This window comes from Chroicocephalus ridibundus, chromosome 2 (assembly GCF_963924245.1).
Source record: "Chroicocephalus ridibundus chromosome 2, bChrRid1.1, whole genome shotgun sequence".
Taxonomy (NCBI): Eukaryota; Metazoa; Chordata; class Aves; order Charadriiformes; family Laridae; genus Chroicocephalus; species Chroicocephalus ridibundus.
Genome location: NC_086285.1, coordinates 30,810,150 through 30,833,500, shown reverse-complemented (window position 1 = coordinate 30,833,500; position 23,351 = coordinate 30,810,150). Strand labels below are relative to the sequence as shown.

At 40.9% G+C, this 23,351-nt stretch overlaps 1 protein-coding gene across 1 annotated transcript; it reads right to left on the bottom strand.

The window, feature by feature from the left end:
- Positions 1 to 6,709: 6,709 nt before the first annotated feature.
- On the bottom strand, positions 6,710 to 23,036 carry TMEM106B (transmembrane protein 106B). Its single transcript, XM_063324920.1, has 8 exons — positions 22,924 to 23,036; positions 19,504 to 19,725; positions 17,476 to 17,539; positions 16,089 to 16,248; positions 15,136 to 15,276; positions 14,979 to 15,028; positions 13,387 to 13,440; positions 6,710 to 12,624 (listed from the first exon to the last, which is right to left on the bottom strand). The coding sequence occupies exons 2-8, from the start codon at positions 19,721 to 19,723 to the stop codon at positions 12,486 to 12,488; spliced, it is 828 nt and encodes a 275-aa protein (XP_063180990.1). The 5' UTR covers positions 19,724 to 19,725; positions 22,924 to 23,036; the 3' UTR covers positions 6,710 to 12,485.
- Positions 23,037 to 23,351: the final 315 nt, after the last annotated feature.

Sequence of the window (23,351 nt, the reverse complement as noted above, 5' to 3'; positions counted from 1 at the left end):
GGTAGACAGTAAATTATCCATGAGCCAACAATGTGCCCTTGTTGCCAAAAAGGCCAATGGAATCCTGGGCTGCATAGGGAAAAGTGTGGCCAGTAGGTCGAAGGAGGTCATTCTCCCCCTCTACTCTGCACTGGTGAGGCCACAACTGGAATACTGCATCCAGTTTTGGGCTCCCCAGTTCAAGAGGGACAGGGAACTACTGGAGAGAGTCCAGTGTAGGGCAACTAAGATGATTGAGGGACTGGAGCATCTCCCTTATGAGGAAAGGCTGAGAGAGCTGGGACTCTTTAGCCTGGAGAAGAGAAGGCTGAGGGGAGACCTTATTATGGCATACAAGTATCTAAAGGGTGGGTTGAAGGAGGATGGTGCCAGACTCTTTTCATTGGTTCCCAGTGGCAGGACGAGGGGCAATGGGCACAAGTTAGAACATAGGAAGTTCCGTTCAAATACACGGAAAAACTTCTTTACTGTGAGGGTGACGGAGCACTGGAACAGGCTGCCCAGGGAGGTTGTGGAGTCCCCTTCTCTGGAGATTTTCAAGACCCGCCTGGATGCAGCCCTGAGTAATGTGCTCTAGGCAATCCTGCTCTAGCAGGGGAGTTGGACTACATGATCTCTAGAGGTCCCTTCCAACTCTGAAGTTTCTGTGATTCTGTGACATTAATCGCTGCACTGGTACCATCCCCTCCCATGGATTTATAGTGACCTTGCACAGATCTAGGTTTAGGAATGATCCAAACCTGCTGAATTCAGATGCAGTCAAGGGTCATGGTTTCAGAAGGATAGAAGGTAATACTGATTTACAGGGAATTAAAATATTACATCAGTCTCTTCTAGAGTCATTTTGAAATTGATAATTGTATAATTCATACATTTCTGCCTGTAAGTAAGTGTGTGCCTTGGCAATCAGTTTGACTATCCCAACTATTCCCACACTCAAACTTTGCCTTTTCTCAAGTGGGTACTTCTTTTATGAGCCTGAAGACATACTGGGACTCTTTCCCTTTCAGAGACTTGAAAAGAATATTTTTAGAAAGGAAAGGTAGGGAACTCAAGCAGAGTATACATTTCCATAAGACAGGTCTCATGGCTACGAGATCCAAAGTTAAATGGCAGAAGTGCACGCTGAGTGAGTATGAAGTGGTTTGCACACATCTGCACAGACATGTCCTGCTCCCAGCCAGCTCACACCTCCCTTCCAGACTTCCCGAGGGAACTCTGGAGTTCCTACACCTAACCCCCAGCTAAAGATGGGGAAAAGGACGAAAAGTACCAGAGCAGGTATTAGAAGGTCCCAGATCCTGTCAGCCTGTCCTACGGCATCTTCTTGGAAGGGTTTGGAAAGCCCTTCCTGGTGGTAGGAGAGCTTCTACAAAAGCTTTCTTTCCATCTGGGGCCTTTAACCCACCACTCACTTCCCCATGTGCTCAGACCCTTACTGCCTTTCCAGAGGCACGGACTTACCTTCCACATTCCTGCATCCAGGGGTACTGGGAGAAGTGGCTGACACCTTTGCAAGGCCACTCTCTGCCATCTTTGAAAGACTGTGGACATCCGGCAAGGTCCAAACGACTGGAGAAAGGCAAATGCTGCCCTCACCTTCAGAAAAGGACAAAAGGCAAATCCAGGAGCTACATAGCAGTCAGCCTCACTGGGAAAAACAGAGCAAGTCCTGCTGGAAGACAGTCCTGTGAAGGAGGAGGGGTGAGCTGGGAGCAGTTAGAGCAGATTTATGAAACAGATATCATAAGCCCTGTGACTGGATTTGGGGACGAAGGGAGAGCAGTAGATATCATTTATCTCCGCTTTAGTGTGACTTTCGAGGCCATCTCCCACAATATTCCTGTATCCAAGAAAGGGCATTAGGTTGTGGGTAGGTAGACAGATAAATCGGTTTAAAAAACAGGCTGGATGATTGGGCTCAGGGGGTAGTGGTTAACGGACAGTGCTCTGACTGGGGGCAGGGGTCTGTTCTTGGACCTGTCCTGTTTAAAACTGTATCAGCGACCTTAAGAAGGAGACAGAGTGCACCCTCATCAAGTTTGCAGATGACACCAAACTGGGGGGACCGGCTGATACGCTCAAGGGTAAGGCCACCATTCAGAACGACACGGAGAGGCTGGAGGGATGGGTCACAGTGACCTAAAGAGATCTGACAAGGATGAACGCAAAGCCCTGCACCTGGGAAGGAACCACCCCTACAACGAGACAGCCTGGGCACCGTGGGGCTGGGGAGCAGCTCTGCTGAGAAGGGCCTGGGGTGCTGGCAGACAGTGAGCTGAGCCTGAAGGAGCCCACAGCCTGCCTTGGTGGCAAAGCCCTCTGCAGCGGTTTTCTAGTCTTCTGGAAAAGACTCTCATCAGCACCATCGACTCGCTGCTGGTATACCATAGGCAGGGAGCAAAGACAGTAGATCATAGCACAACTGGGCAATAATGGATTAAAAAAATCCCCAAACCAATTCAGCTTGAATGTCAAAGTGGACCATGGTTATCAGGCCATCACGAGAAGAGCAAGAGGTGAGAAACCAGATTTGGAGTTTGGTGAGCTACACACACACAAACAGGGGTTGCGCAAGGTTTTTTGTTGATTTCAACTTCTCAGCATCAACACTCTGTATGTATTAACTGCTACTCAGTTAATACATACTCAGGTCTTTTACATTTTAAAATCCAAAATAGACCTCTGAATTGAAATATTTCACTCATTCCGAAGGAAAATCATGTACTGGATTTATTGGATTGAAACTCTATTCCATCTGAACAGTTCAACCGGGATAGCTCCGCTCTTTTCTGAAACGTTATTTCTCCTTCTGGTTGCACTTAAACACTGGGCGGGGGGGGGACAGGGGGGAGCAGTGAAAGGCTGCGAAGCAGAAACACACTTTTAACCAGGTTCCCCTCCTCAGCGAGCACTTTTCAGCTCCTCGAGCATCACCTGAACTGCACCCACCTCGCCGAGGAGGCCGCTGCCCCCAGCACATGCCGCAAGCTCCGGGCACCATCTATTGAGGGAAGGCAGCAGCGCACGCCGAGCCTGGCAGGTTAGTTTTCTACAGAGAAAAAAAGATGAAACAGCACCAGAATAAAAATTAGGGTGCCTCAGACTGCACTGTAAGTAGCAATCTGTTATACCTACAAGTAAATTAGCAATAATAGTGGTGGTTTGTTTTGTTTGTTTGGGTTTTTTTTTATTTTTTGTGTTTTTTTTTATTTTAGTTTTAGTTGGTTTTTTTTTATTTTTTTTATTTTGAGGGGCTGGGGGGGCTTCTTTCTGTTTTTTTTTAAATAAAGGACCCTGCACACTCCTTCCCCCGGGTTTAACTGGTCTCACCAAGGTTACTAAGTAACCTTGAGTTGCGTTCAGCATTTCTACCGCTCTTTTGAGAAGGAAATTGAATCCCTCCCATGTTTGAGAAGCCCAGCTTTCAGTCTAAATAGGATTTTTCAAGTATTAGCATATCAAACAGTCTACTTGTCAGCATGCAACATAAGATTAGCACATTTTATTTTTTCTAAGTCTCAGTTCCCTTCTCCCCTACTATTTTGCATTTTTAGTGAGAGCAAACCAAAGGCAAGCTTGGTAGCCATCTGCAGGAGCAAGACACTGTCTATGTCTACACAACAGCATCATTTGCTTCCAGAAACCAAAGAGTGGCTTAAATCTGCTGGGTCCCTCCATGGACACTGCTGGCCCTCGCAAAATCCGCAGGGCAACACTTCAGCCCTGGCTCCTGAGAATATTTACCAGTACCAAAAAGCTGGATCCTGGCACCCCATACAGGGTGGTGGTGATGTCAAAGCAGCCGGGATCCTCTCTTGATCATCAATCGTCCACAGGAGAGTCAGGCATGTCAGGTCACTTAGCATGTTAAAAGCAGCATGGAAATACCAGCTCTGCCCCGTCTCTGGATTGGCAGCAAGAGTGGTTGTAAATGGTACAAGTTTTAAAATCTATATTCTGCAGCAACGTTGCGGGCTTCTAAGGCTTATTTTAACATTTCTTTGCGTATTTGCTGAAAAGTTCACAAACTCAGCATCAGCATGGAAAGCGAAATAGCTGCAGTGATTGTGTCAACACGTTTAAACACATCAAATGTAAAATTTGGTCACACAGTTATGGTGGGTGAATTCGATCAATTAAATGGATCCCCACACAGGCAGCCACTAACATTCGCCAAACCTAAGCTATTTAAGACAGACTTAATGTTTAAGAAATGATTATATCCCTGTAGTATAGAAGCCTCCAAAACTCATGAAAAACAGTCAGTGGGTGTTTACCTTCTGTTTTTCTAGATATTACTATCTATTGAAGTAACTCTTATATCACACCTCTCACCAGTACCAGAACAGCCGCCTCGTGGTACGACTCTCAGAGGAAAAGTCAGATAAAGGCACATTACATTCATTTCTCAATCTCAACTGTATTGCTAGGGCTGATAGCAGTGTTACTTCCCAAAAATCCCTCAAGAATAATCAACATCATTACCCTTCAAATACCCATAACTGTAGCCAGTGGAATGTTACGTTACAGTGATGCTGTAGCTCCTTAATCAAGTTCTAGTTTTACCGTATTAGGTGATTCACTGGTTCATGAAAAAGCGGCTCCGTTATGGAGCAGTGTCAACTCCACAGTGTCCATGACAACTCATTAAGCTGTGTGGCACTTGCTACCCATACACAGGAGTGAGGCATCTCAGCTTTCAGGCTCACGAGGCAGGGATTCCTGGAGAAGAAGGGGGGGAAAAAAAAAAAGAAAAAAATCAAAACAAAAAAAAAATCAAAACAAAAATGTATGGGGATCTTTACCTCACCTGACATCAAGAGACTTCTAGCAAAATTAAACGTGTGATTTGGAATTCTTTAAGTTGCGAGATAGACATCGTCTTCACGCTAGAAGGCAATTAGTGTCATTCATCACAAGTGTACCCAAAGCCCAGTAACATAGTAATAACCCACGTAACACAGTAACATAACCCAACCCTTATACAGAAAGCTGTATGGAATCTTGAGAAGTAAAAGGAAAGCAATCTACAGCCAGACAGGGAAACCCCCAAAACCTTTCAGAAGTTTGTAATTGTTGGGTCTTTGAAACTAGGCCATTTGAAGACGTCAGATCTTTCAGCAGTTAGGTCTCAAAAACATCTATTTCGGTTGTTCTGGAATAGCAATTTTTAGGTCTTTAAACTTCTCCAAATTCACATTTGTTTACCTATCCCCATCTGTCAGTGTACTCCTTTTCAATCCTTTTCATGCTCTCCAGACGGACAAGGTGATGTTTGAAATTTGCCTGGTAGGATTTCACCTTTGTACTCCCCTACGTGCTCTGGATGGAAAAAAAAAACAAAACAACAAAACAAACAGGAGAGGAATCCAAACCATGTAGTTTGAAGTATTTGGATCAAATAAAACTGTTCACTGCTGAAGACATACTTTTGCCTACCTGTCCCCAGACAGGCAGAACAAGAGAGAAGCAGTTCTTCACATGTCTTCAAGCTCTTATTTGTATAAAGTGAAATACTGCTTAAAAGGTTAATGTTCTCCAATTTACAGTGTTCAATAATGGGCTTGCCTAAATAGGGAAGTTTGGACAACAGCTATGACAACTCTGGGAAGGAAAAGGGACTGTAGGAGAAAGAAAAGAGCAAGCACGACTAAGTTTTCCATCTAAACTTAGTTTAAAAAAAAAAAAGCAGTTTAGAGATCCACAAGCTGAACAAAACAGTCTGAAAACCCCCCACGCCCTAAGCCTCTGTTACTTATCCATTAGAAGTCATATCAGAAAACCAATGTAGTAGTCATGAATATACAACCAGTTTCTCCAGGAGAAACCTTAGATAAGCCCCATTAAGTTGTTCAAAAACATTTGTAACAGACAATCTGTAAAATCTGAACATGCTATGAATGTTTTGAATGCTTCAAATAAAGCCGTGTTCTTTGTCGTCCAGCTTTTCAAGATTAAAGCCTTTAGGATATAACAGTTCTTTATAGCAACTTTGCAAATAGCTGTACTGGGTCTGGCTTAATTTTCCTCTGGAGTAAATTTTCTTCACAGCAGCCCCTATAGTGCTGTGTTTTGGTTAACGCTGAGCAGAGCTCATACAGCAGTTTCCTTTTTCATTGCCGCCCCCTCTTCCCCCCACCCCCCCTCCAATTCCGTCCAACCCTGCAGTGAGTAGGTTGGGGGTGGTCAAGAGGCTGGGAGGGGACACAGCCAGGACAGCTGCCCCCAACTGACCAAAGGGATATTCCATATAGGATCATATGCCCAGAGAAGTTGTGGATCCTCATCCCTGAAGGTGTTCAAGGCCAGGCTGGACGGGGCTTTGAGCAGCCTGGTCTAGTGGGAGGTGTCCCTGCCCAGGGCAGGGGGCTTGGAACTAGATCATCTTTAAGGTCCCTTCTAATCCAAACTATTCTACGATCATGCTCAGCAATAAAAGCTCAGGGAAAGGAGGAGGAAGGAGGGATATTCAGGATTATGGTCTTTGTCTTCCCATTGTAAACACCTGCTGGCTGAGAGGAAATAGATTCCTTATTCTGCTTTGCTTGTGCACAGCTTCGTTGTCCTATTAAACAGTCTGAGTTTTCTTGCTTTTGACCTTCTGTCCACCACCCCACCAGGGGAAAAAGTGTCAACCCACCACGACAGCCTAGGGTTTTAACTCACTAACTTTAGTACAATAAAGTAATTCATTCACATGTGGTGCTTAGCTTTCAGATACTCCAGTTTATTGTGGACTTAAGATAAAACACAATATTAAAAAAAAAATTAGACATCATGGAATGCCAGTAGTTACAAAAATTGAAATCATGCCATTGAAAATACATGTAGGCTTGTGTAAAAAAAAATATGGGGAGATAGGGGGAAAGCTTGTGGCAGAGTGAAGGAGGAGAGAAAAATATTAAGTCAGTTTAAAAAGAGAGATACATGACCCAAGATTTTTTTAATAGAAAATTTAATACCATTCTTTGAGTCAAACAATCCTGTCTAGAAACATATTCATAATGAAATTAACTCCAGGTTTTGAACCTCTAGATAACAAAATCCCTTGCCCCAGTTAACTTACATTAAGGTAGCTTCTGTCTCCCACAAGTCATTCCCAAATACCCCTTGACTTATATAGTGTTTATCATGCTTAAGTTAATAGATTGTTTGCTACACAGTTACAAGAACAACAGTTTACAATTCTTAAATTACAAAAATAGTTATCACTCATTAGTATTTCTATACATATCTCAAGCTATTATATGCACACTCTGTACAGTGGATGTTAACAGTGGTTAAGTTTGCTTCCTTAAACAAAACAAGAAAAAGAACTAAATCACTGACAGTCAGACCCTAAATATTCAGGCATCATAATATACTTGCATGTCTGGCACTAAATATCCCTGCTCATACAAAGTAAAAGCAGTTTCAGTACCCAAAAGACGTAGGTATCCAGGTTGTAAGACCCTTATGACGGCTGGTGGAAGGGGACAGTACGAGAACCAGCCTGTTACTGCCTCCAAACAGTCCCGCACTGTGCCGCAGGGCCCAACGCTAACTTTAATTGCAGATTCCTTGCAGGCAACTGCTCCTGTAAAACAGGCCTGCTTATGGGCTGAAAAGCAGGTTTACATGACAAAATCTGTAGGGCAGCAGAACAAGCTACCCCAAACTACCCCGCTGGCAATGACCAGAATTCCCCAGCTCAAGGTAAAATAGGAAGGTGACTTCTCAAGTAGACAAACACTGGATGTTTTTATCATATCCAAATTATTGTTTTCAACGTGTTTTCATTGGGTTTTGGCTTGGGTTTTAAACCTTCCCCCCAAAGCCAAAAAAACAACCTAGATTTTTTGGCATGATCGGGGCCGACACCAACAAACGTTTTGCTGGTTGCAGCAGTCCATTATTGAAGTACATTGGTTGCACTTCCATTACTTATCTTTCCCTTTCAGAAGTAACAGTAAGCCTGGCAGTATTGTCAGGGTTGTGGCATTTTGTTATACGGGCAAGTAAAAAAAAAGTAATTAGTTTTCAGAGGTATTACTGCTAGTCTTACTTATCTCTTAACTCTCACGGGCCAGTCCAACTGCTGTTAAGCTTCAGGTAGCTGCCCAACTCTGAAACAAGTCACTGATTTCAGAAGATGCTGCCTGGGAACAGATAGATGTCCCACTATAGATCTGGGGGGTGAGAAGAAAAGTAAGATCACAACTAACCACCCCATCACCACCAAAAAAAAAAGAAAACCCACAAAGGAAAAAAAAAAAAAATGAAGCCTCAAATGCTAAATAAGAAATAACCTTTTTTCTTTTAACATTTTCTGAATCTAGAAATCTTTTGCATACTACTCCAACCACTATCCTTCCCATCATGAGGGCATAACACTTCAGTCAGATGCTTGAAGACCTCAACAGTTCAATCCAAGCACTTAGAGATTCAGTGCTTAAATGGCTAGCTTTATACACCACACGCTAAAAAACCCAGTCGTGTTTGCAATGTACAACTACGAAAAAAATGTATTTATTTGCAGAACTTCAAGGACAATTTGGAGCAAAGTCAACTAAGGCATGTATTTAAGTCTGCCAACAGAAGGCTGCAAAATATAAACACCACAATGTTAATATCAAGGTCACGCACAAATCAGAAGTGCATTAAGAACTTCAAAGCTGCACCACGCAGGAAAAAGTTACGCTCGTCTTCACAAAAGGTTAAGAATTAAGCAACTGTCCCCTCAATAATCACAATGAGTAAAGAAGTTATGAATGAGCTTCTACAGGCTTTTCCCCACACCAGGAATTCAAGAGTAAGTGTCAGGTACCACACTTTTTTTAGTAATAGCGCTTCCCTTTAAATCTCTCCAAATGGATATTTGATGGTTAGATCTTTTGAGTTTGTTTGGTGGCTTTATTCATTCACTTATTTTTAAAGCATCATATTTAAAATATGATAAGCATCATATTTAAAATATAAAATAGTTCTGTTTTTCATGTCAGAATACCCAAATAGCCAACATTCTTACACATTTTAGTGTTCCATGTTAATTTACCTTAAGTAATGGTTTTGAAGTTTTACAGTTATTTTATACAGAATACATTAAGTTTTGTTTTTCAATTGTGCCATTACAGTGCAACATTTGGACCACTGTTTTAAGAGAAAACAAACAGAGCTTTCATTTTAAAGTGCAACAGGTTTTGGTACAGGAATTGCTACAAAGCATTCAAGTGAAAAGAATTATACTAGAAATAAATCCCTTGAAACACAACACTACAGTGCCAGCATATACATATTTGATAGTTTTTGAAGATTATGGGGAAGTTACAAGTGAAATCACTTCAGAAGTCCTTCAGGAACTACCTCATATACAGGAAAACAAACCATAAAAAAAAATTACGATTCTTCAAGTTGACCTTCTGGAGAGAATTTGTACTTATTGATTTACAGTGAACTGAAAGGCTTGCCTTTTTTATTTTAAAATCAAGATAAAAAAATGAAAGTGTGATAATTACAGGTCTGTCACTCGGCTCTATTCTCATAGCTTGTTTAAAGAGTTATACAAGTTAATACTGACTTCCCTTGCTCCCTTAGCATATTTCCAAGCTCCACCACAGAAATCAAGTCTAAGTTAAACATTCAAACAGATGCTGACCTGTTTATGAGATGCTGACCTCATATGAGATGAGATGCTACATTAAAATGAGTAAATTCAAATACTTGCCTTGTTTGGTTAGTAATAAGCTGACAGTTTTACAAGGATATACAAGCACACGCAGAACCTTAAGCCTGATTCTCCTATAACTGACTTAATTTGAGGATTCATCAATAGGATTCTTCACCTCACCCTTTATTTTTTAAGGTGAGAACTCTTAGTCATTCAGGAAGTCTAACTACAAATTGATGGTGTTAAAGTTTACATGCATTAGATATCCCAGATGACAGACATGAAGAGTTGTATCTTCCCCCTTCCGCCACATACATAGAATTATTCCGCTCATAATTCTATATTTTAAATTAGCCAATACCAAGCATTTCATGCAAGGCAAGATCCACAGATTGACGTATGTATTTTACTCAGCATGTCTGCCAAACTGTCAAAGGACAGCTTGAGTCTCAACACTGTGTAACGTCCCCCCTCCACGCTTGTTCAAGCGGCATTCACTACTGTCCCCAAATAATTTCATCATTGTGCCATTCCAGTTATTTTTAGATTACCTTTATCCTTTGAAGAAAAATTTTGTTTTAAATTGATATAAATATCTGCCTAGAGATGTTTTCTTCTTTTTCTACTTCAAAAAGCCAAATCAAAAAACCAAAAACTAAACAAAAAACCCAACCACTCTAGGTGTAAATACTTAGGCCTAGAAGGGGAAAAAAAAAAATCCATATCACTTGCTGGCTGACTTCAGATCTGACATGATTTAAACCTGAATTCTCTCCCTACTCTCCGATATAAACAAATCTTTCTACAAGAGTTTACCTCTCTGCTTCTAGACAGCTCCTCTCTATCCCGGCCTTTAGTTATCACCTGTATCTTTTCAGACTATCAGCCACAGGACTGAACCTCATCTACACTCTAGGAAGATTAAAGTCAATTGTGGACTAGTTTCCCTCACGATTGTAAGCTGTAATAAAGAAGGTTTACTTTTAGTGCCCAGATTCAAGAATACTTTTCAGAACATAACTACAGTAACTCATCAGAACTGACTAGTCCAGGTCCAGAAGTTCTCCAAAGCCAAAAGCTGACATCTTCATCTTATCAACAATTATATGAAACTGACAGTTTAGCTTCCAAAATTTTTCATAGATATTCAGCATAAGCTCTCATAACAATTCAAACAGAGGAGTGGGTTTTTTTTTTCTACTGCGACTTCATTTCTTTTAAATCAGTCTTACATAATCGATATTTCCCCACCACCCCCACCCAATTAGGTCCACCTAAGAAAGGCCGATAAAGAAAAGAGTAATTAGTTTAGACATGTATCTTCACTGAAAGTACAGGAGCGTAAGAGATTGTTAGTTGCAAGAAGTTACTCAAGAGCCTTTTTCCATAGTGTTTATTTCTAATTCATTTTATGTAGCTTATTTTCAGGAGATGGGCAGCATGAAAACCACAACATCTATTTTAAAAAATATATTATTCATTACAATGCAACAGTCTCAACGGTATCTTCTTACAGCTGCATTTTATCTAATTCAGAAATAAAACAATCATGATCTAGTTAAAAAGTCTCGTACCTAACCCTTAGAACAGTCAGCCTTCAGAAGTCAAGCAGCTTTGGACACCAAATTTACAATCACCATGTTTGATAATAACCCCGGAAATTCTCCCTGTGCAAACTATCCTACTAAAACTATTTAATAGCTTTGTTAATAAGTCAGTCTCATGATTACATCAGCATTTACTCTTATGGAAAGCATTGCTTTATTCTCCCTTATATAATTTTGATGTGAACCAAGTGCTCTGGAGGTTCAGATTACTGTGTTGCTTACTGAGCCTGCAGACTAAATATAGACACCCCAACAAATTAACACTTACGAGTAGTTTAGATACACAGTATATTAAAACAATAGAAATGATGAAAACTTACATCAAGCTGCCCAAACCCATGCTCTAACAGTTTCCCACCTAGTTCAAACTGCACAATCTTGATTTTAATAGCTGTACTCAAAAGTCTGCTAAAAAAAAAAAAGGTAGAATGACACAGTCAAATTTTTTACCCATACATCTTCTACAATCTTGAATTTTTCCTCTGGGGGTTGGTTTTTATTTTGTTTTTAAACACAACTCTAAATCTAGTAACGTACGTTCTCCTTATAACATCCCAGAGGTAGCAGGAGGGAATATGAATGAAAAGATGCCAGATTCTAGAAATTCCACATTCAAATATAGTGTCATCCAAGAGAGCTTTCCTGGCTTTCACAGGCTGCACGTCACCTCTAATCATGTATAACAAATGAAAATTAGAATCCCAAATTAAAGAGCTATTGCCACCGGTTTACTAATAGAAGTTTCACACCCAGATACCTCAAAGTAATCTTATTACTTAAGTAGTAATACTGCCAGTTTCAATAGCAAATACCAAGAAATGAAGTATAAACGTAAAGTTTATGAGTATCAATTTTTCTAAAACGCTCATTAGTGACACATTTCACCTAAACACAGACACACACACAGTTACTCTAAGTTGACGTACCACACTGTGAGGAAAGGTCCCAATTCAGTTCAAGAATCTGATGTTCCCCCTCTCCCTCCCACCACACAACTTGACAGAAGTGCTTACAGTAATAAAAAGCAAACAGAAGGGGAAAACACGACATTTAACAAGTGCATCTATATACATTTTGCACCTTTTCCCTCCTTGCATCTAAAGTGAACGGGTCACCATGTTCGCTATGCTTTACATGCACGTACTCTCCCCTTCACGTAGTACCAGTCCTATTCAAAGGATCTCTGCAAGCATCAACCGCAGTCATTCCACACTAACCAACAGGTGCTTTTACTGCGGGGGCTGAAGTACATTTAAATATTCTGACTGGCCCAGCTGGTAGGTTGTGTTTCCTCCACAGTCCACATACTGGTATCTCTCCTGGGATATTTGCTCAGAGTGGCCAAAGTAAGAAGTTGTCACTGTCACTCTGAAAAAGACAAAACAGGAGAGATTTGTTTTGTAAGGGACTTAAGTTCCCTATTCTAAAGATCAGTGTTTCTACATTACCAGGGTTTTTAAGGAAAAAGTTTTGGAACAAAATATGTAATATTATTAAGAAGAAAGTTTTAAATAAAGTTAAAAGCAATACTAGTTACCACAACAGATTTTCTCCATCAAAGACATTTGCTTTCCTGAGCACAGCCTTATTTTTTCCTAAAGATGGTAAAGCTGAGGTTTATTCATTAATACCTTGCTTTGCAAGGAGAAAGCAAACGATTATTAGAGAAGCTACAGCCACGGTTGGTCTACAAATCTTCCCTCTTGCCACACACTGCCCCCGCCCCAAGAAAGCCCCCCCATGCTGCTATTTATGCAATCAGTCACAATGAGCAGACCCTGGCAGAGTACCAGCAGCCTGTAACCACTTCAAGATCACGAAGATCTCAGCAATTTTTGAACAGTGGCTGGCACACAAACTCATTTCAAAGCATTTGAGACCTTGATAGCTCCGCAGCTACAGCCCAACTGCAGAGCAGATAGAGTAATAACAGTTCTGCCTATTCAAGTGTCTTTACCAGATGAAAGACACAGTTCAGTTTCAAGAACTATGAAGCTACTACACTAGAAAACAAGTTGATTTCATCTATGATGCACAGACTCCAGGATTAAGTATTTCTGAGTAATATTTCAATGAGAATTACATGGCTTTTAAAGTTGTTTCCAACAACTAGGAAGCTTCCATACTTACTGCATCATCACTACTATGTTATGCACTTTGATAGATGCTAAAGTACAGAAGTCACTGCAAAAAAGAAAAACAGCTGTTAGATTTGCATCAAGCTTTTACAGGTAATTATCTAAAAAACAAAAGTGTCCTGTGAGACAGTGGTCACTCCATCTTTCAAAAGCTAATCAAAGTTAACCTCAACGACTACATTAAAGAATGTCAATACCACTTCGTCACTGATGAAGACTTCTACTATGAAGGAATATAGACACAATTTGCTGCAATTTCACTTCATGTTGTTAAATTTATACACAGAAAGGAAAATTTACAACAAAAGATCAATGTTATGCCAACTTCAGCATCTTTTCATGTAAAAGCAGCAACTTCTATCAAAAAAAGGTCTTGAGGGGCTTGCTGTTCTTGCTTGAAAAATATCAAGAACTTAGGAAATTCCCTTTTTTTTTTGCACTCATCCACTTCTGCATTCTGCAGAATGACCTTTTACCAATCTGCAGAGATTTTGAAGTTACTGCCAGAGTTATTATTTTCTTGCAAGATACCTTTTCGAACTTACATTTTCTGACGTGCACCTACATACCAGTTACACAGAGCACTATATAAGTGCATACTCTTTTCCCACCCCCGTCCTTAAATCAATTGCTCTTGGTCACAAATTTTTCAGCTCTGGAACGAAAGGCATGTGACCAGTTCAACAGGGTGGCATGGCAGCCACTCACAATATTTGCATGCCATTGTCATTCTTTTCCCCAGCACCAACAAACATATAGTGAAGTACTAAACAGTGAACAGACACAGGTGATCCAAATTACATGAAAATAAAAATAAGACATTTGGTATTATAAGTTTTTTATATTGGTATCTATAGTAATGACAATTTTTTTTATTTTTTTTCCTACTAGGCTTAAAACAAGATTTAGTTAGACCAAATGCCAGATATTCTCAGTTATTGTACTTTTCTAATCCAAAATATAGACAGCCTGTAACATAATATAAAGCCAGCTTGTACCTAACAGCACATCCTGGCTGACGAACAGAGAGCTACAAAACCAACGTACTGTTTTTTAAGTCCAGATCATCTGGAAATAAATCTGTCTAAAATTAAACCAAGAAAAAACACATATCAACCAACCAATAAAGAAAAACAAAAAGACACCGAAACAAAAAAACCACACACGATGAAACTGTAGCTAGGAAACTACATTGAAGGTGAACTCCACATTGACCTAGCTCTCTAAAATAAATGGGTGGAAGTGCCCTGTATGATGCTGATTTCATCACACAGGTCTGCTGAATCCAGATGATCGTACGCAGACACCTCAGGTCTCTCAGGTCTCCTGTATTCAACCTAAACCGATTTTACAGGACTCTCCAGGATCCAAACAACTAGCTAGTTATAGCTAACACAGAACCTAAACTGACTAGCTAGCGAAACACTGAAATGTGATCCACCGTACAACCCCCAGTGCTACCACACAAAGTAAATGGCACAACATCTCTGCAAATACATTTCTGCTGACTGGAAAAAGTCAGTTTTAGCACCACTATAATTTTTTACTAAGACCCATGAGATATTTAGAGGTCAGTACACTTACAACATGTAGCTCATTTCATCTTGTATGACTGTGGGCACCATATAGTCAATCTAAAAAAAAAAAAAACACAACAAAAATAACCCAACGAAAACACAAGTAAGTAGATCTATATATGAAAATTAACATGTATTCAACTTTGAAAGCCTATTCTATTTACCTGTTTCATGTCCAGAGGACCAATGTTGGTGATGTTGTTTAGCCGTGCTTTGCCAATAACTGTTTTTGAAAACTGAACTTGGGCTGTGATATTTGCCACTTCAACAGAATAATAGTTGTTGTTTGTTATATTTAGTGTGTTCTGAAAAAAACCCAAACACAACACAAAACAGTAACGGCTATTCATTTGGTGTATATTGATGAATACACATTTTGAAATTTGTGCCTGAGACAGTAATACCTGAAATTAGGCAAGTATATTTTCCTGACTTCTAGGATTGGGAGGGAGGGGTGTAAGGGACCATCACTTACTCTCCTCCTCATGTTTTTTTGGCATATATTGAGAAGCACAAATGTCTGTACAACTTCCATGGTGACCACCCTCCATTGCAAATACTGCAGTTCTTCCTATCCTCAATTATTCCTTCCAGGAAATTTAGCCATCATAAGACTCTTTTCTCTCATGGCTGCTTTGCTTTACTTAAAATAAGGAACTCTACCAAAAGTCTTTATGCAATCCTGTATTGACTGCATTACCAAGAAGCGTATGGAAAGAACTCTAAGTTTTAAGGTGGATAAGAAATTATTTTTCCTCAAAACCAATTTTGACAGATGCCTAATACCAGGAAGCATTTAAAAAAACATTCCTACATACACACACTACATTCACACATATTCCAAAAATAATGTAAAGAACTGTAAAGTCAGTGTTCCCATGAAAACAGAAGACCCAATGGTAGCTTGCAACTACACCTCTATTAGCTATAGCTACAGGAACCAGCTACAGCAGGTCCAGTTACATTTTTCAAACTGGTAATTTTAACTGCTTGTATTTCTTAAGGCACTAACTAAGTTTACCAGCTAGGTACAATTTCTATGCATATTAAACTGTCACAGTAGTATCTCTTGTCGCATTTATCCATTACAAACATCCAAACAGATAGCAAGACTTACCGTAATATTTAGATATATTATACGTCTACCCTGTTCATAAGTGACATATACTGACTTCACACCAATGTATTCAACATCGATTGAACGAGGAAACAAGAAGAATACAGCCAGTCCAGAAAGTAGTAAACATACAATTACAGAAGCAGTCACGTAGAGCTTTCTGCAGAAGATAAAAAGAGAGCACATTTCAGAGTCGAAAGCACATTAAGCAATAGTGGCATGTTATTTTAAGCGATAAGGAGCATGACTAGTCAATACAACTAGTTCAGTCTATTTATAGTTTCCCTTGGCTTCCGAAGGGGAGAAAAAAACCCAACTATGCTGCACTTCACATCTATGTCTCAAAGAGATGTTATTCTTGTATATACACACCAGAAATCAAGTTTCAAACATGTGGTTATCCCAACATCTGTAACTTACAGAGGAAAATGGAAGAGGTAAATATTTTTATGCTTTGAAACTTAAGCACTTCCTCTTAAAGTCTATTTATAGCAGAATTTTTGTCATTCTGCAGGACTCTTGCAAAACACACCGAGAAAGAAGAATAAAGCTCTTACAAGTCGTAAGAGACTTTCAGGGAAAGTGTTAGACTCCTGCTAAGGAACACAAAATTCACAATTAACCTAATACTAAAAAGGGCATGTATGTACAATAATTTTAAAAGTACACAAATAAAAGGCTCTATTTCAGCTCCAATTTTGTTTCAAATTCGTACTACTATTACATAAGATATACAATCCAGGATAGTATTATGTGAACTTATTGGGGGATTTTTGCCCCCTGGCATTCATTTCTATTTACTATAGAAACACCCAAACATTAAGGAAAGAAAACCAACAAGAAGTGTCAGAACAAGAAGCCCTGAGCACTGTAATTAAACCTTTAAGTAGATCCCAGGGGGGAAAGAAAAAAAAAAAGCAGCACTATATCAGGATGATGAATTTGTTGATTTTGCTAGCTTTACAGATGAATTTCTAGGCGACCTGTTTTGTAGTAGCGGCTCAAAGAAGTTATCACTTTGCTCAGACTTTAACATTGAATATGTATCTGCTTAGATCAACTAAAATGCTACAGAGATTGACAAATACTTGCATAATTACTGTAGACATTCAGATAAATAATTACATGAAGAGATAATACAGTATTACTTGGCTTCATAAGACATACTGTGATGGGAGTATGCACACCTGTTAATAAATAACTCTCCAAGAGTTAAAGGTTAAGGCTGATATTACTCATGAGCAGGGTTCTTCCAATACTGAACGCAAGAAAACATTCCAGTGATTTTTTGCTTAATTCTTCTTAACACTATCTCCTTTAAATTGCTGAATTTTAACTAGAATAGAAGAATTGACTGTAGATTCATGTACGACAACTATTAACTTACGTTCTTCTTGGCCTCAGTCTCTGATCACTGTATGGAATTAATGCTACCAGCTGATTTTCCTGCCCTGGAAACAAAAACACCCTTTCAGAATTTAAACCAACAAAGAATAAGCATTGTTGCAGCTACTTCAAACAAAGACTGCCCGTTATAACTTAATGGCACCAAAGAATAAACACTAAAGATAAACATTTAAATTCCAGATAATGACCCAAGTAGAACACTACTGTAGCTTATGTCACTTTCTGCAAAAGAGTATGGCTTACACAACACCAAGAGGAAAAAAACACCAAGCCCACAAAGAGCAAAACAGCAACAAGTTCTGCCTCTCTGCTGCATACATGCACAGGAGATGACATGTCTCTGTCACCGTTTCCTCGAGAGAAACAGAGGTACATAACAGCTTCCAGCTCTCTATGCCAGACCAGGTAAAATCACAGGAAAAAAACACTCAGAAGCTCAGGCAGTAAGAACCGATCCAGAAGGCATTCTGTATGTACTCTTCTTAAAACAGAAGTCAGGTTTGTTTAAAACCAGATACATGTATCAATTTGTGTGGCTTTGGCAACGCAAGTTATACATATACTACATTGTGGAAATCAGTGGTATATGCAACCATTTCTCACGGGACTGAGCTGCAGCACCTTGGAAGCCAAAAAAGTATTTACTGGAATTTCTCCAAGCAACAAGTTATTTCATGAGACAGCATTTTCAAAACGGGATATCTTAACAGTAAAATTAAAAAAACAAAAACACAGATGAGCTGTTGAAAATACACAGACTACATCTGCCTTTATAGCTTTTGCTATACAAGAAAATGGAATTAAGATTCATCCATATGACAACAGAGGCGCCTCAAGACCAAGTCAGATTTGCATTTTTTAAGCTAAATGCAGAATTTGAACAGCATTACCACTTAGCTAATCAACCACTTCGAAGTGATTCCATTCTGAATCACTAAGCTGCGCAAAGCATGCTAACTAAGCAGGCAGTTTTATGTAACATCAACCTTCTAAAAAACCTTTACCAATTTAAAAATGGATTTTTATCTCAACTTCAATGAAGCATCTTCAACCTTTGAACAAAACAGCACAGTCCTACTTTCATACTTAATCATACTGAAAAGGTAAAGCTGTCCAAGTAACAAAACACATTTTCATGTGTTTATTATGCAGTTTATCCATCATGTCACATGTTACAGTCTTCCTTACTAGTCATGCGGTTATTTTATGAACAATTAATTCTTCCCCTCTCCCCTCAAAAAACAGCCCCAAACACAAAACCTTCTCATCAGTTCCTCCCCACAGTCAAAGGGAAGATCTTCAGCGAGGTCTGTTTCTAAACAGCTATTCAGGCGGCTTATCATATAGGAAAGAAGTTTAATAAAGCAGAATATTTTATTAGAAGAAAAGGAAAAGCAAAGGATGAGGGCAGCAAGCAAACAAAACAGTCAGGGACAAAGAACTAATGCTCTGCAGACTACTCCTTCCCAAGGCAGACAGAGATCCTATATATTTTCAATTCCCAGCTGGGGTCCCTCTGCCTAGGGGAAAGCAAGGGGCACTGGCAGAAGGGAGGGCAAGAAAATTCACTATAAATAACGAGGAAAAAGGTATTGTATCACAGGCATACTTTCACACTCTGTATTTGCAGTTGTTTTTGCAAAGTTATATATTGATTCAAATAGTTTCAAAATAGGTACTTAAAAAGAGATGCAATAAAATATCACAAAAATAAAGGTTTGCAAATTCAACTTGCAAGAGCTAGGATTATGTGTGAATTTAAAGCTGAGAAGCAAGAAACACTGGCATTGTAAAGACAGAAGACCCAACAGGTAACAGCCAAAGCTGACTCAATTTGTTTCATTCATCCAGTGTAATTGTAACAAAATGCTTGGTGCTAAGAAGTCAAAAAGATGAAAAAACTTCATCTTGACTAGGAGAGCTATTTGTTACTGATTATTATAGTTACAAGTGCACATGGTTATGAGGTAGATTTTATAGGTTAAAGAAAGAAATAAAGAAAACTTGCCTCGTGGAATTCTTCCTGTTCCCTGGCAAGTCGGGCAGGTGACGCTGTCTCTTCCCGTAAATTCCACATAGGGAAACTGCGATACGTCTCCACATCTGCCATCTTCGTTGTGCGATTCTGAGTGAACTAACCCATTCCTCATATTATCAGACACTGTGCCTCCATCATAGCCATCTTCCTTGCACGTATGCATAGGCAGGTGAGAAAGTGATTTTCCCATGTCTAAAAATAAAAGTCAAAAAGAAAGTTTTCAGGGAGAACAATTCAAACATAACTGGCATTTATCCCTCCGCATCAAGTAACTCTGAAAAGACTCCTGTTGCCCTCTGTTCAGATCCCTTAAAACCTGCAAAGCACAAAGGCCCTGTCAAGCTGGAGTCAATCCCAAGCTGTAAGAACCTGACCTGCCTGGGAGCTTTGTTCAGACCCTCCAATATGCAATGGTTGAAGGGAGATCAACCAGAAGCTTTTAAGTTAGAACAGTACAATTGCTGGCTAAAGGTTGCAACACTCTAGCAGTACTTTTCAAATGACTGTTATTGTACAGACTTTCACACAACACATTAATCTTTGTACAAAAAAACCCCCAAACTATTCAAGACTGGGCTCTAGAAAGCAAGTTTGAAATTTTCAGTGGTTTCTACACATACTACAGACCCAATTCTAATAAGCTTTTTAGGCTGGACGTGTTTTGAGAACATGAGATCAGCTACTCATTGCCAAGCTAGAAATATAAATCTCCAGGTGTTTAAACTGACGATTCCCTTTTAACCCAGAAGAGGACTGATTCACAGGAAAGTCAAGGAAAAAAATGGGAGTTACTTTAACATAGCTGCTGGCAATATGTAGCATTTGTAAAGGCTTGTTAAAAAAAAAAAAAGTAGTATTAATTACAAAAGTATGCAAGTTTTAAAATTTTCTCATTGCTGTAGCTTTTCAGCCATGATACTGAAGCTACCTTGAAACACAGAACACTTGAAACTAAAGGCTGTAATGAAGTGATGCAAGTGGAAACCTTCCTAATTTGCAACAGGTGGAAAATAAACTCAAAGTTAAAAAAAATAAAATTCATGCAGCAGTGGCAATCAGTTGTCCAGCCTATCCCCATAACCCATTTTACTTACTTAACACAGAGACACCAGCCACTCAGTTCACCAGTGTCTTGGGGAACAGGATGATTTTAAAAGAATATGCAAAACTTAAGGTTTTTTTCCATTTTAAGTGCCATTTTTAAAGCAGCTGCTAGTAATTATCACATTGGTTCACTGAGAAAGGAAGTCCTAAGAGGAACATTAAGAGAGCAAAACAAGTCAGAAAGAATATTTTAAAGCAACCACTCAGAACAGGAAGATCTTAAATATGGTGATGGTAACATGAGCACAACATTAATTGGTTATATTGCCACAAAGGCTAGGTGAATGGAGGAGGGGAAAAGACAAATGCCAACAAGTCCTAGCTACTGTTTCACCAAATACGCAGCATTATTTTATTGATTTAAGTCATTAAACCCTTACAAGAAGGAAAACTATTTATCCTTATGCTGCTACAGCACTTTTAAAATGTTATAAGTATGGGAGCCATTCAATAATAGAAGTTGTTGAATTGAAAAGTAAAACTATTGAGCTATTGAAAAAAAACTTTCTGAAAGAGCTGTTTATAATGTTGACAATTATTACACATGGGGTTTTTGCTTACTCTTTTCTTTGTAGCTGACCTACAGCCTTTCAGCTCCGAAACTTGAGTCTTGCAGCTTAGGCAACAGCTGTCACAGATATAGGTCTGAAAGCTTAGGCATCAGTCCCTGGTGCTGTTGTGCTACAACTGTATTCAACTTACCTGCCCTACTGACGGTAGGCCCAGGCTATGTCTACATTAAGGACTAAATACAGAACAAGCAGCAACTCTGTAGAAATTAACAGTTATTGAGGATCCAACAACCACACTACACATGGCTTTGAGTGTTTATTTCATACTAGCTCTTGTCTAGACTGACAACACCCACTCACAAATGAAGTGCACCTTCTAGTTTTAGCTTCTTCCAAAAGGAAAAGAATTCATGCGCTCCCAGATCGCACTGTGGTGTGAACCATGGTGCAGCAAGTAAGGATGACTGGGAACTCATTTCAAGGGCACACCCTTTATTTGAATTAAAATACTAATGCAGATGTATCCTCCAATGCCAACTGTACCTGAGCTTCTATAATTAGATTTTAACACTGTTATTCTACTGACAGAAACTTAGGAGAGACATGTCTCAGTTCAAAAATGAGAAAACAAGACAACCACCTTCAAGTGAACTGTGTTCCTCTAACATGCTTCCCCTCCAACTAAGCACTGAACTTATTACAGCTGACCAAAACTCAAGAAAATTTTGTTCTTTTATCCAGCACTTACATGCTGAACAGTAGTAGTTCCAAGAATACATCAGCTTCGTATGTGTCAGTCTCTGTACTGTCACCAAAGTCACAAACCCTACCTCCTTAACAGCTGTGCTTTGACCTAGTCTCTCCCTCGCAACTGTTGTATATATTCCAATCTCCTTGGACTTGTCTGGATTTCCCCTGAATTCACAGTTTGTTAGAAAGAGTTCATTAAATTAAAAAAATGCTGTGATAAGCGGCTTTTATTTAAGGCTGCGCCCTTCAGCTTGCTATAGCACTGCAGCGGGATAGTGCAAAACCCAAACAATGTCCCAGGCACACAGAACCACCGCATCCTGAGTTAAATACAAGACCTGGGGAAAAAAACTTGTTGTTTATAAACTCAGTGAAACTTCGTAGAGTTAAAGAGATTGCTATGCTTCTCCAAGAAGTTAGGGTAGCCTATTTCTTTTTAAAAACAGCGAGAGACTTTGAATCGCAACCACCTTCTACTTTATCAGCCGTGTCTTAATCACCAACATCACCGGCTCCTCCAAAACAGGGAATTCAGCCGGGGAAGGCAATGACTTCGCAGCCGCAGGCGGGCACCTCCGCCGCTGCCCTCCACCGCCCCTTTAGAGCCACCCCCCCCTCAGCAGACACCGCCTGCCCGGTGAGTCTGGCGCTGCCAAAAACACAGGAGTCAAGAACCTCCCCGAGATGTACGGGTTTCCTCGCTCGCCGAGCCGGAGCAGCGGCTGCCCTCGCAAACATGGCGAAGTTTCCAGCCGCCAGACGCAGACCAAGGCCCGGCGAGCTCGGCCGCTGCCGGGCTGCCCCGGGAGGGCCCTTACACCCGCCCGGCCGGCGGGCGAGGAGGGTCTCGGCGCGGGAAGCCGCCGCGGGGTAAGCGAGACCCCGCCGCGGGCCGGCCCAGGCCTCGCCGAAGCCCACGACCCACCGCCGCGGCCCCCCCGCCCGGCGCCCAGCGCCACCAGGACCTCGCGCTCCGCCCGGCTCCTGCCCCGGGCCCGCCGCCGCCGGAGCGGCCTTTCCCCACCTGCGGCGCGGGCTCCGCGGGCCGGGCCGGGCAGAGAGGGGGAGGCAGGAACGGAGGCTCCAGGTGCGACGCAACCTCCCCAGCGCTAAACCCCGGATCCGGGGCCTGCGCAGGCGCGGAGCGGCGGGAGGCGGTGCCGCGTCGGGCTCGGCCCGGCCGCCGCTACCGGCCGCGGGCGGGGCTGGGCCCGGTTCTCTGTGGGAACTGGGGCGTCCGAGTGTGAGGCGGTGGCCGGGCTGAGGGGTGCTACCGGGCACCGGGGGTCGGGGTAGAAGTAGGAGGAGGGAAAACCGGGAGATGGCGTAGGGCGAGTCTCCGCCGCCCCGACTTTCTCTGCCAGCGGCCGGCTGCGGTGCTGCCTGTGGGTGTGTGGGCCCCGGCCTCCACCTAAGCTGTGTTTGCCTTAATCACGGGAAAAAAAACCCCTG